Source organism: Pelophylax lessonae (assembly GCF_965119305.1).
Source record: "Pelophylax lessonae genome assembly, chromosome: 2".
Taxonomy (NCBI): Eukaryota; Metazoa; Chordata; class Amphibia; order Anura; family Ranidae; genus Pelophylax; species Pelophylax lessonae.
This window is the reverse complement of record NC_138769.1, coordinates 549,840,226-549,854,022: the sequence shown is the minus strand read 5'-3', so window position 1 is coordinate 549,854,022 and position 13,797 is coordinate 549,840,226. Positions and strand designations below refer to the sequence as shown.

At 44.5% G+C, this 13,797-nt stretch overlaps 1 protein-coding gene across 1 annotated transcript in view; it reads right to left on the bottom strand.

Moving 5' to 3' along the window:
• Positions 1-994: 994 nt before the first annotated feature.
• The window catches only part of NUDT15 (nudix hydrolase 15), a 29,347-nt gene continuing 16,544 nt past the window's right edge, over positions 995-13,797 (bottom strand). Inside the window, exon 4 of the mRNA XM_082245688.1 lies at positions 995-1,154. Within this exon, the coding sequence (XP_082101814.1) occupies positions 1,024-1,154 (131 nt within the window). The 3' untranslated portion in view covers positions 995-1,023. The remainder of the gene's footprint in view (positions 1,155-13,797) is intronic.

Genomic DNA, 13,797 nt, shown 5'->3' with positions numbered 1-13,797 from the left:
ACTCATAACATGTAGAGAAGGGGCCTTCAAACTATGGCCCTCCAATTGTTCAGGAACTACAATTCCTATCATGCCTAGTCATGTCTGTGAATGTCAGAGGTTTACAATGCCTCATGAGATGTGTAGTTCCGCAACAGCTGGAGGGCCCTAGTTTGAGGATCCTTGATGTAGAGGGTGTAGCGCTGCACTTGTTTTGGATGTTTATTTAGGTTTGATGGTGGGAATCATTTGTAAGTGCTTGCATGCTGAGATTTAAGTTTTCCTATGGTGCACAAAAGTCTATTTTATCTCTAAGCTTGTTCACACATGTGAAAAAAAATATGCAGTTGAGCCATGGTTTGACCGTATACAGGTTGCTTCAGTCACACCCTTATCTATAATAAGCTTTTAGGTGTTTATGATCCGTGCTGCAAAATATACAATATGACAATTAATACTATGATGTCTGTTTAATTGGATGAATATGACAAGCATTTGTCCAGGCTGCAAGAATTTTCCATCTATTTTCTCTAATACTAAGACTTCCTTTGAGTAACAGCTCCATCTAGAGGCTAAAATGCTGTATATTTTCTTACTTCTATTTCAGAAAATATACTGCCTTTTGGCCACCAGATGGAGCTGATGAACCTAGGATGTTATAGTAATAGAGAAAATACAGGAAAATTGTGTGCAGCCTGGATGAATGCTTGTGAGACTAGCCCAACAAATGTTTTAAAAATACACCCCTAGGTAATTTATCACCGCTTTGTAAAGTGCTTCAAAACAGTTAACCTATGTTCATCACAAATATTACTGCCTACTGTATAAAATGTCATTGGTGGTGTCTGTGCTTGAACCATTTCTTGTATTTCTGTAACTGTTTCTACAGCTTGCAATTTAAAACACAAAAGCATTGAGTCAAAAAAATGAAACCCTCAGCTAGTTAAACTACAAGCTATTACAGCTGGAAGTTAGGTTGAAAATATGTTGCCATATCATAGTACAGTAAATATTTTCTGCCATAAAATCTCTTGTTGTTCAGGGTCATCTTTTGCTTGGGTATAGATGATTAAAATCTTTTGTGAAGGGATTATATCCTTGCTGTCTTAAACCACGCAAAGCCCAGAACAGCTGGTCATTTGGGGGAAACTCTTCCCACTTAACCCAATTCCAGCCTAAAATATAAAGACAAAAACATAATTTTAAAGTCATGCACCAATACAGGATGTCTAAGTTAAATGACAACAAAGGATGCAACACGGGATCTATTTGTGGGCTTCAAAAAGGGGGATTCAGAGGAGGGAAGGGGATAGTTCAGACCTGTTAAAGCGTAACTCCTTTTTTGTTGAAAAAAAAAAACATTCCCCTCTGGGTGATCTCTGTACATTTAGGATTTTAACAAATCTTGTTGCAGATTCCTACCTTTTTGTTTTTCTGAAGAAATCATGTTCCTCTGTGCTGAGTGGGTCTAATGTGAGTGGTTTCATAATTCTTTATCAGCTGTGGCAGCTGCAGGGTTCTAATGAGGAAATCTGCTGGGCCTGCATCCCTTTAAACATGTTCCTATTGGAAGTATCTCACCATAAATGACGTTTTTATTGCAGGGGATGCCAGAAATCTGACTTGTATCTTAAGCAGACTTCTGGGAAAATTGATGAGCCCAACCACAGGAAATGTTTCTGGGTTGTGGTCAGTATAAATTCTGTGTACAGAACACCTCCAGGTCGCCATATTGCATTGCATTTTCAGAAAATTACAACAGCTGCAGATTGAAAAGGGAAGGTAATTTTTTTAATAACATTCAGTTACAATATGATTTGTGTCACAATTGTATACACTATATTGTTTTTTTCTTTATTTGCTATATTTTTTTTCATGACAAAAGTGGAGCTACCCATTTAATATCCCTCAACCAAACGTACGAAAAATGTGGTTTGAACTGCTTAGAGCAAACTTCTGCATTTGCTGGCAATGTTGTCCTTCCATAACAGGATTCAGGATGCGGCTTGCCATCGACTTGCTTTGCACTGATATTAGATTTTTGCTTCTATATCTAGGTCTGTGGATACTTTACTACCAACTACTCTTTCTACCATAAATGTGGTAAAATTGCTGCGCTATGATCATGGGTAATAGCATATATAAAAACCAGTATAATCAATACCAGAAACTCTATTAAAGGAAAGCAGCTGACACAAAACGACAAGAAAACTATATCTTCAATAAAATGGTATGGAATGGTGTCGCGCTAGTCCAATGTACACAAGAAATGCTGGTAAACAGGAAAAAGCAAGTCCCAAGTGTACTGGCAGAGTCCACAAAAACTGTAGATATGGAGGGGTTCAAAACAGGAAAGACCACCACCGAGCAGTATAATAGGGACTCTTACCAACTAGTCAGACCCCACAGGTTCAAAACATGCCTAGAGTATATTGAAGACAGTGGCAGGAAAGGACCGATCATATCCAAACGCTTCCTCTCAATGGCGACCAGATTGGGTTCCCCCAAAGTCTCCTTCAAACACTCGGGAGATATAAAGAGAGAATTCCCTCATGGTGTAGTATATCAAAACAATTTATTGAGACATAAACGAAAAGCAGCTTACATTTTCAAAGATCAGCAAACAGCGGTTAAGTTGTGCAGATATCCCACCATCAAAATGGCCGCCGCGTCCCTCGTCTGCGCATGCATCAAGGCGCCAGTCAATCCTGACGCGTTTCGTCAGTGACATTGTCAGGGGTGTGGCTTGGCCCTAGACGCAAGCCAATAAATAGCGGAGGGAGGCGGAACGACTAGATGTAATCCGGAAGTAAACGCCCATCACAGGCGCTACGAAAACCGGAAGTCGCTCTTACCTATCTGCAATTGATGGCAACTTCAAAAACAGATAAACAAGAGCAATATAAGGACGGAACTCAATATATGCTATAAAGCAAACAGTGGGTCTCTAAATAACAAACTTATCCCCAAATTTAAATGAGAATAGCAATAGAGCCCAGACTGGGAAGCGGCTCCATCTTGTGGCAGGAAAACCCATTACATCATCATAACAAAAATGGCCATATGTAAACATATCACACTCATAAAAAATGCTGAAGCTAAAAACATCAACTTATAAAGATAAACATGCAAAACATACACATTTAAAAAAACTTTTACATAATGTATGTAATATTTTTATGATATAAAAAGCTGAATAATTAAACATATAAGTTGCTGAGGAAATAAATAGTCAAAAAAATCACAGCTAAAAATCATCAATGAAAATATAGATAAGAATAAGGAGGGGACTAAGGAATAGAGAAGGGGAGTGGAGGGGAAGGGACTTAAGAATTGTTGATAAAAGCATTTATGTCCCAATCAATGTTCAAACCGAAAGGGACATAGCACTTCATCCTGTAAATCCAGGAGGTTTCAAGCCTGGAAACGACCCTAGTCTTGTTGCTCCCCCTCCAACTTCCCTCAAAACGGTCTATACCCAGGAATAAAGTGCCATTAGGGTCCCGATTATGACATAAGTCATAATGTCGGGACACGCTGTGCTTTGGGAATTCTTTCAATATATTAGCAACATGTTCTTGTAAGCGGACATGAAGCTGGCGGATGGTACGACCTACATAATCCTTGCCACATGGGCACCTCAATAAGTACACTACATGCTTAGTACAGCAGGAGATGAACGGCCGTATCTTATGGGATTCCTGTGTGGCGGATGATTGAAAAGAATCAATTCTCCTGCGATATTTATTTTACAAACAGTACATCTCCTGCTGGGATAAAAACCTCCCCTCTCTTGAAAGAAGGAAAGCCTTTTAGGTAGGTTTTGAACGTTTGGGGCTATCTGCAAACGCAGTGGTGGCACCCCTCTAAACACCACAGAAGGTGCTTCTGGAAGAGAGGGGCCAAGCACACTGTCGTTACGCAAAACCCCCCAATGTTTTCTGAGGATCTTCTTAACAGAATAGTGCTGCACTGAATAAGAGGGAAAAAAAATGCATGTTGAAATGAGTCATTTCTAGATTTCGTTTTCGGTTCTAACAAATCTGTTCTTTCCCTTTGATCTGCTTTGAGAAAGGCCTTATCCAACTCACCCTCGCTATAACCCTTCTCCAAAAATTGCTTCCGGAGAATCAAAGCTTCGTTGAGGAAATCACCCCTAATCGAGCGAGCAATTCCGCTTCAACCTTAGGAATTGACTGACAGGAACGGATTTCAACCACGCCGTATGATGACAGCTGGTTGTTTCAATAAATCCTTTCCTGTCAGTCTCCTTGAAGAAAGTCGAAGTGACCAGACGTCCATCCATCACCCTGATCTTGAGATCAAGAAAATGTATCTCAGATCTACTGGATTCAAACTGTAAGGAAATGCCTCTATCATTGGTGTTAAGGGTGGACATAAATTGGCTCAAGGAATCGGAATCGCCATCCCATAGGAGGAGGATGTCATCGATGTATCTGCGCCAGAGAACTAACTCCGGCACAGGAAGACCACCGCCAACATCCTCCTCCCACCTGGCCATAAACAGATTCGCCATGCTTGGCGCAAATTTAGCGCCCATGGCGACACCACGACTTTGCCGGTAGTAGGTATTATCATACCAAAAATAGTTGTGATGCATTGCAAAGTCCAGTAAGGATAGCAGGAACTCCCTCTGAAAACTCAGCAAGGTGTTCTGCCCCAAATAATAAGCATCAAAAATATCCATGATGGATAAATATGAAAAAAACTAAAATACAATAAAAAAAAGAGACAACGAAGACAATAAAAGCAGCAGTACTGGTAGTTTCAGTACAGAAAATAAATGTGGCAAAATTGCTGCGCTATGATCATTGGTAATAGCATATATAAAAACCAGTACTATCAATACCAGAAACTCTATTAAAGGAAAGCAGCTGACACAAAACCACCTTCCAGAAAGGATTGAAATTACTTAAGGAAAGGAAGGATATAGTAGTCTGACCGGCGGACAAAGAAGGAGGCATCGTGATCTTGGATGCTCCTGCCTATGACGCGGAGATGAAGCGATTACTGTCAGATCGGAATACATATGTTCCTCTGACAGGGAATCCAAACAATAGCTACAAGAAGGAACTTCAGGCATTGGTAGATAGAGGTTTTCAGAAAAAGCTGTTGACTAAGAAGGAAAAGGCGTTCCTGGTTCCTTCGGCACCTCGGATTCCGGTGATTTATTATCTACCGAAGGTTCATAAGGACCCTGTGAACCCACCTGGGAGACCCATCATTAGTGGCATTGATTCTGCCACCTCCCGGGTGGGTAAATATATCGACAGTTTTTTACAACCTCTAGTATTGAAGACACCTTCTTTTCTCCGGGATACCAATGATAGAGGCATTTCCTTACAGTTTGAATCTAGTAGATCTGAGATACATTTTCTTGATCTCAAGATCAGGGTGTTGGATGGACGTCTGGTCACTTCGACTTTCTTCAAGGAGACTGACAGGAACGGATTTATTGAAACAACCAGCTGTCATCATACGGCGTGGTTGAAATCCGTTCCTGTCAGTCAATTCCTAAGGTTGAAGCGGAATTGCTCGATTAGGGGTGATTTCCTCAACGAAGCTTTGATTCTCCGGAAGCGATTTTTGGAGAAGGGTTATAGCGAGGGTGAGTTGGATAAGGCCTTTCTCAAAGCAGATCAAAAGGGAAAGAACAGATTTGTTAGAACCGAAAACGAAATCTAGAAATTACGCATTTCAACGTGCATTTTTTTCCTCTTATTCAGTGCAGCACTATTCTGTTAAGAAGATCCTCAGAAAACATTGGGGGGTTTTGCGTAACGACAGTGTGCTTGGCCCCTCTCTTCCAGAAGCACCTTCTGTGGTGTTTAGAGGGGTGCCACCACTGCGTTTGCAGATAGTCCCAAACATTCAAAACCCACCTAAAAGGATTTCCTTCTTTCAAGAGAGGGGAGGTTTTTATCCCTGCAGGAGATGTACTGTTTGTAAAATAAATATCGCAGGAGGCAGGAGAATTGATTCTTTTCAATCATCCACCACACAGGAATCCCATAAGATACAGCCGTTCATCTCCTGCTGTACTAAGCATGTAGTGTACTTATTGAGGTGCCCATGTCGCAATGATTATGTAGGTCGTACCATCCGCCAGCTTCATGTCCGCTTACAAGAACATGTTGCTAATATATTGAAAGGATTCCCAAAGCACAGCGTGTCCCGACATTATGACTTATGTTATAATCGGGACCCTAGTGGCACTTTATTCCTGGGTATAGACCGCTTTGAGGGAAGTTGGAGGGGGAGCAACAAGACTAGGGGGGTTTCCAGGCTTGAAACCTCCTGGATTTACAGGATGAAGTGCTATGTCCCTTTCGGTTTGAACATTGATTGGGACATAAATGCTTTTATCAACAATTCTTAAGTCCCTTCCCCTCCACTCCCCTTCTCTATTCCTTAGTCCCCTCCTTACCCTTATCTATATTTTCATTGATGATTTTTGGCCGTGATTTTTATGACTATTTCCTCAGCAACTTATATGTTTAATTATTCAGCTTTTTATATCATAAAAATTTTACATACATTATGTAAAAGTTTTTTAAATGTGTATGTTTTGCATGTTATCTTTATAAGTTGATGGTTTTAGCTTCAGCATTTTTTATGAGTGTGATATGTTTACATATGGCCATTTTCGTTATGATGATGTAATGGGTTTTCCTGCCACAAGATGGAGCCGCTTCCCAGTCTGGGCTCTATTGCTATTCTCACTTAAATTTGGGGATAAGTTTAGGTTATTTGGAGACCCCGCTGTTTGCTTTATTGCATATATCGAGTTCCGTCCTTATATTGCTCTTTTTTATCTGTTTTTGAAGTTGCCATCAATTGCAGATAGGTCAGAGCGACTTCCGGTGTTCGTAGCGCCTGTGATGGGCGTTTACTTCCGGATTACGTCTAGTCGTTCCGCCTCCCTCCGCTATTTATTGGCTTGCGTCTAGGACCAAGCCACACCCCTGACGACGTCACTCTATGACGAAACGCGTCGGGATTGGCTGGCGCCTTGACGCATGTGCAGACGAGGGACGCGGCGGCCATTTTGATGGTGGGATATCCACACAACTTAACCGCTGTTTGCTGATCTTGGAAAATGTAAGCTGCTTTTCGTTTATGTCTCAATAAATTGTTTTGATATACTACACCATGAGGGGATTCTCTCTTTATATCTCCCGAGTGTTTGAAGGAGACTTTGGGGGAACCAAATCTGGTCGCCAGTGAGAGGAAGCGTTTGGATATGATCGGTCCTTTCCTGCCACTGTCTTCAATATACTCTGGGCATGTTTTGACCCTGTGGGGTCTGTCTAGTTGGTAAGAGTACCCTATTATACTGCTCGGTGGTGGTCTTTCCTGTTTTGCACCCCTCCATATCTACAGTTTATGTGGACTCTGCCAGTACACTTGGGACTTGCTTTTTCCTGTTTACCAGCATTTCTTGTGTACTTTGGACTAGCGTGACACCATTCCATACTCTTTCTACCATACTTTAAGACCAATTTAGAGTGGATATTGCTGTCCCCTCTCTGTTATACACTGCAGTATTACTCACTACCGCATCCTGCATTTTGTGGCCTGTTATTAAAATGCAATCCCTGGTATAGAGCTTATGGTAGTTCACAGAGATCTCTCGGATTAACGCAGCAGAGAGAAGTGTGTAATTGCAAATATTCCCTGTTACGTTATTTGTCATATACAGATATATTATTAATTTCAAAGTGGAATCTTTATTGCCAACTTACATTGGTCCAAATTGCCTTTATGTAATTGTCCATAATTTATATCTGTAGGGCCGCCAGGGGGCTGAAAACCAGTGTGGTAGCTGATGCTACATCCAGTGATAGCCACAATCCTCTGGGTCCTGCTCGAGTTCCTTCCCCTCTGCACACTGATCACAGGGTTTTGCTAACTTGGCATTGCTGTAATTCATAGCGTGCATTGTATTTTTTTTTAATGAATACACAGCGTTTTGTCAATGAATACAAGGGGCAGTTGAGGTCACAAAAAATGCAAGACATTCTCTGAACAGTGAGGACCCCTGTGTTTAGTGGTTTTCAGCATGTTTGTTTATATATATATATATATATATATATATATATATATATATATATATATATATATTATTACACACACACAGCCTTGAAAAAGTATTCAAAACCCTATAAATTTTTCATGTTCCAACCAAAAATGTAAATGTATTTTGTTGGGATTTTATGTGATAGACCAACATGAAGTGGCAAATAATTGTGAAGTAGAAGGAAAATGATAAATGGTTTTCAATATTGTTTACAAATAAATATGTAAAAAGCGTGGTGTGCATTTGTATTCAGCCCCCTTTAGTGCCGGTTCACATTTGTGCGATGCGGGAACGCTGCGAATATACAGCGTGTTCCCGCATCGCATCCGTATGCAATCTGCTGGGGGTGTTAATTACAAGTTAACGACACCCCCAGATCAGATCGCAGTGCGATCTGAAAGTTCGTACAGAATCGGATCGCACTAGTGTGAACCACCATACCACCATGCGATCCGATTCTGCTGCCGACCAAAAAAAAGGTCATGTGCGAGTTAGGTGTGATTGCGGTTCGAATTCAGCCATACAAACTGTATGGCTGAATTTGCATCGCACAGAGATCGCATGTCATTTTAGGAGCAGTGCGCTCTGAATTACATGCGATCTCTGTGATCGCAGAAATGTGAACCGGCACTCACTCTGATACTCCTAACTAAAATCTAGGCGAACCACTTGCCTGCAGAAGTCACCTAATTAGTAAATAGAGTCCACCTGTGTGTAATTTAACCACTTCCATACCAGGCCAATTCTGGCACTCCGCTCCTACATGGAAAAATCATAATTTTTTTTTTGCTAGAATTACTCCAAGCCCCCAAACATTAAATATATATATTTTTTTTTTTCAGCAGGCAGAGACCCTAGGGAATAAAATGGTGGTCATTGCAACTTTTTTGTCACACGGTATTTGCGCAGCAATTTTTCAAAACGGGGTTTTAAAAAAACAAACATTAAAGTTAGCCCAATTTTTTTGTATAATGTGAAAGATGATGTTACGCCGAGTAAATAGATGCCTAACATGTAACGCTGTGTTAAAGTTGTGCATACTAGTGGAATGATGCCAAACTTCAGTACTTAAAAATCTCCATAGGCAACACTTTAAACATTTTTTGCAGGTTACTTGTTTAGAGTTACAGAGGAGATCTTGGGCTAGAATTGTTGCTCCCGCTCTAATGTTTGTGGCGATACCTCACATGTGTGGATTGAACGCCATTTACATATGTAGGAACGACTGCATGCGAGCACGCAGAGAGGGTGGCACTTTGAATTATTATTTTTTTTTACTTTTACACTTTCCCTTTAAATGTTTTTTTTTTTTTTATCACTTTTATTCCTATTACAAGGAATGTAAACATCCCTTGCATTGGCGCAACTAGAACCCTCAGGGCCCCGATGCAAGAAACCATAAAGGGCCCCCCCCCGACGGGGCCCTTCCCTCCCAGCCTGGTGGCGGAACGCCAGGGCCGGTCGCAAGTCCAATGTTTGTGTGGTAGTTCTGCCATTAGTGTCAGTAGTTTTTTATTTTAATTACATTTTTCTAGAATTTGCTTAAGGGCTCTTTCACACGGTCTGCCTCCGTAGGCGGATCCATGCTGCTCAGCGGGGATCGATCCGCTGATCCCCGCTGAGCCGGTGGATGACAGCTCCGTCTCCGCTTGCAGTGCGGAGAGGGAGGTGTCACAGCTCCCGCTGCTCTCTATGGGGGATCGGATGAGAGCGGACCGCCTGTCCGCTCTCATCCAATCCGATCCCTGAACGGATGGAAAAATAGGGTTTCCATCCCTCCGGATTTCACAGACAGGATCGGATATAGATGGCAGCGGGTGGCAGCGGAGGTGTCTCCGCTGACATCCGCTGCCCTATAGAGCTGCATGGAGGATCCAATCAGATCCGCCTGAAAAACCGACAGGCGGATCTGATCGGATCGCCGGTGTGAAAGAGCCCTAATTCATTTTTTTTTTTTTACAATATGGATGGTAGGAAGATGACAGTGGGGATGAAGATGACAGGGGGTGGGATGGTGGGAAGATGACAGTAGGGATGAAGATGACGGGTGGGATGGTAGGAAGATGACAGGGGGGATGGTAGGAAGATGACAGGGGGATGAAGATGACGGGTGGGATGGTGGGAAGATGACAGGGGGATGAAGATGACAGGTGGGATGGTGGGAAGATGACAGGGGGATGAAGATGACAGGTGGGATGGTGGGAAGATGACAGGGGGATGAAGATGACGGGTGGGATGGTGGGAAGATGACAGGGGGATGAAGATGATGGGTGGGATGTTGGGAAGATGACAGGGGGATGAAGATGACAGGGGGGATGGTAGGAAGATGACAGGGGGATGAAGATGAGAGGTGGGATGGTGGGAAGATGACAGGGGGATGAAGATGACAGGGGGATGAAGATGATGGGTGGGATGGTGGGAAGATGACAGGGGGATGAAGATGACAGGAGGGATGGTAGGAAGATGACAGGGGGGATGGTAGGAAGATGACAGGGGGATGAAGATGAGAGGTGGGATGGTGGGAAGATGACAGGGGGATGAAGATGAGAGGCGGGATGGTGGGAAGATGACAGGGGGATGAAGATGAAGGGTGGGATGGTGGGAAGATGACAAGGGGATGAAGATGACAGGTGGGATGGTGGGAAGATGACAGGGGGATGAAGATGACAGGGGGATGAAGATGACAGGTGGGATGGTGGGAAGATGACAGGGGGATGAAGATGACAGGGGGATGAAGATGACAGTGGGTGGGATGGTAGGAAGATGACAGGGGGATGAAGATGACGGGTGGGATGGTGGGAAGATGACAGTAGGGATGAAGATGACGGGTGGGATGGTAGGAAGATGACAGTGGGGATGAAGATGACAGGGGGGATGGTAGGAAGATGACAGGGGGATGAAGATGACGGGTGGGATGGTGGGAAGATGACAGGGGGATGAAGATGAAAGGTGGGATGGTGGGAAGATGACAGTGGGTGGGATGGTGGGAAGATGACAGGGGGATGAAGATTACAGGTGGGATGGTGGGAAGATGACAGGGGGATGAAGATGATGGGTGGGATGGTGGGAAGATGACAGGGGGATGAAGATGACAGGGGGGATGGTAGGAAGATGACAGGGGGATGAAGATGACAGGGGGATGAAGATGACAGGGGGGATGGTGGGAAGATGACAGTGGGATGAAGATGACAGTGGGTGGGATGGTAGGAAGATGACAGGGGGATGAAGATGAGAGGTGGGAAGATGAAAGGGGGATGAAGATGACAGGGGGATGAAGATGACGGGTGGGATGGTGGGAAGATGACAGGGGGATGAAGATGACGGGTGGGAGGGTGGGAAGATGACAGGGGGATGAAGATGACAGGGGGATGAAGATGACAGTGGGTGGGATGGTAGGAAGATGACAGGGGGATGAAGATGACGGGTGGGATGGTGGGAAGATGACAGGGGGATGAAGATGACAGGGGGATGAAGATGACGGGTGGGATGGTGGGAAGATGACAGGGGGATGAAGATGACAGGGGGATGAAGATGACAGGTGGGATGGTGGGAAGATGACAGGGGGATGAAGATGACGGGTGGGATGGTGGGAAGATGACAGGGGGATGAAGATGACGGGTGGGATGGTGGGAAGATGACAGGGGGATGAAGATGACGGGTGGGATGGTGGGAAGATGACAGGGGGATGAAGATGACAGGGGGATGAAGATGACAGTGGGTGGGATGGTAGGAAGATGACAGGGGGATGAAGATGACAGGGGGATGAAGATGACGGGTGGGATGGTGGGAAGATGACAGGGGGATGAAGATGACAGTGGGTGGGATGGTAGGAAGATGACAGGGGGATGAAGATGACAGGGGGATGAAGATGACGGGTGGGATGGTGGGAAGATGACAGGGGGATGAAGATGACAGTGGGTGGGATGGTGGGAAGATGACAGGGGGATGAAGATGACAGGGGGATGAAGATGACAGGGGGATGAAGATGACAGGGGGATGAAGATGACGGGTGGGATGGTGGGAAGATGACAGGGGGATGAAGATGACAGGGGGATGAAGATGACAGTGGGTGGGATGGTAGGAAGATGACAGGGGGATGAAGATGACAGGGGGATGAAGATGACAGGGGGATGAAGATGACAGGTTGGATGGTAGGAAGATGACAGTGAGTGGGGTGGTAGGAATTTTACATACACCCCCCCCCCCAGCTTTACACACCCCTCCATCTCCATACACCCCCCCCCCCCACACACACACACACACACACCTCCATCTCCATACCCCCCCCCCCGCAAGTTAGTACAGTATTATATTAGTTATAATCATCACAGACCTCAGATCAGAGCGATGTTGTAGAGAGTGGAGAGAGCTGGTCCCGCCCCCTCTCCTCCATGTACTGTACAGTCAGGAAACACACAGGAAGGGGGAGGGGCGGGTTCAGTGCTCGTCTCTGCTCAGTCTGCACTCACACACAGGAAGCTGGAGAGAGAGATCAGCTGCCTGTGTGTGTGTGTGTAACTCGCTGAGGATCCGGGAGCTCCGGTCTCAGCTGCGCTTGCCGCTCTCCTCTCTATACATACAGGGGGCCCTCTCGGGCCCCATGCAGCACGGGGCCCGGTCGCCATGGCGACCCCTGCGACCCCTGTACGTCCGCCCCTGATCCCTTGTAATAAGAATAGTGCATGACAGGTCCTCTTTATGGAGAGATCTGGGGTCTATAAGTCCCCACATCTCTCCTCTAGGCTGGAAAGCCTATGATAAAAAAATAAATAAATCTTGGCTTTCCAGATAAGATCACGGCAGCATTTACAACTGCCAGGCTAGGCGTGATGTCAAAAGGTCACGGCTGGGCCTCCTAGAGTCATAGAGATTACCATCTGCTTTTCTCTATGGTACACTATGGATTCTTTCTCTGGCTCGCCGATCGAACGGGCGAGCAGATAGAAGGGGGAGGGTCCCCTCCCTCCCTCTAACAACAATCAAGCGGCTAAACAGCCCCTATAATTGTTCTTACAGTGCAGGGAATCGCAGCTGAAAAAAATTATATCTGGGTGATGCCTGTAGCTGCACCTATGTTTCAAATATCTCCACTCAAAGCCCAAGACGTCATATGACGTACAGCGGTATGGAAGCGGTTAATCTACAGCTGTTCTGTGAAGCCCTCAGAGGTTTGTTAGAGAACCTTAGTGAACAAACAGCATCATGAAGGCCAAAGAACACACCAGGCAGGTCAGGAATAAAGTGGTGGAGAAGTTTAAACCAGGGTTAGTTTATAAAAAAAATAAAAAATAGCGCAAGCTTTGAAAATCTCATGGAGCACTATTCAATCCATCATCCAAAAACGGAAAGAGTATGGCACAACTGCAAATCTACCATGATATCGCAGTCCACCTAAACCTACAGGCTGGGTAAGGAGAGCTTTAAACATAGAAGCAGCCAAGAAGCCCATGGCAAATCTAGAGGAGCTGTAGAGATCCACAGCTTAGGTGGGAGAATATGTCCTTAGGACAGCTATTATTAGTGCACTCGACAAATCTGCTCTTTATGGAAGAGTGACAAGAAGAAAGCCATAAGAAGTCCTGTTTGCAGTTTGCGAGAAGCCATATGGAGGACACAGCAAACATGTGGAAGAAGGTGCTCTGGTCAGATGAGACCAAAATTGAACTTTTTGGCCTAAAAGCAAAACGCTATATGTGGCGAAAAACTAACACTGCAAC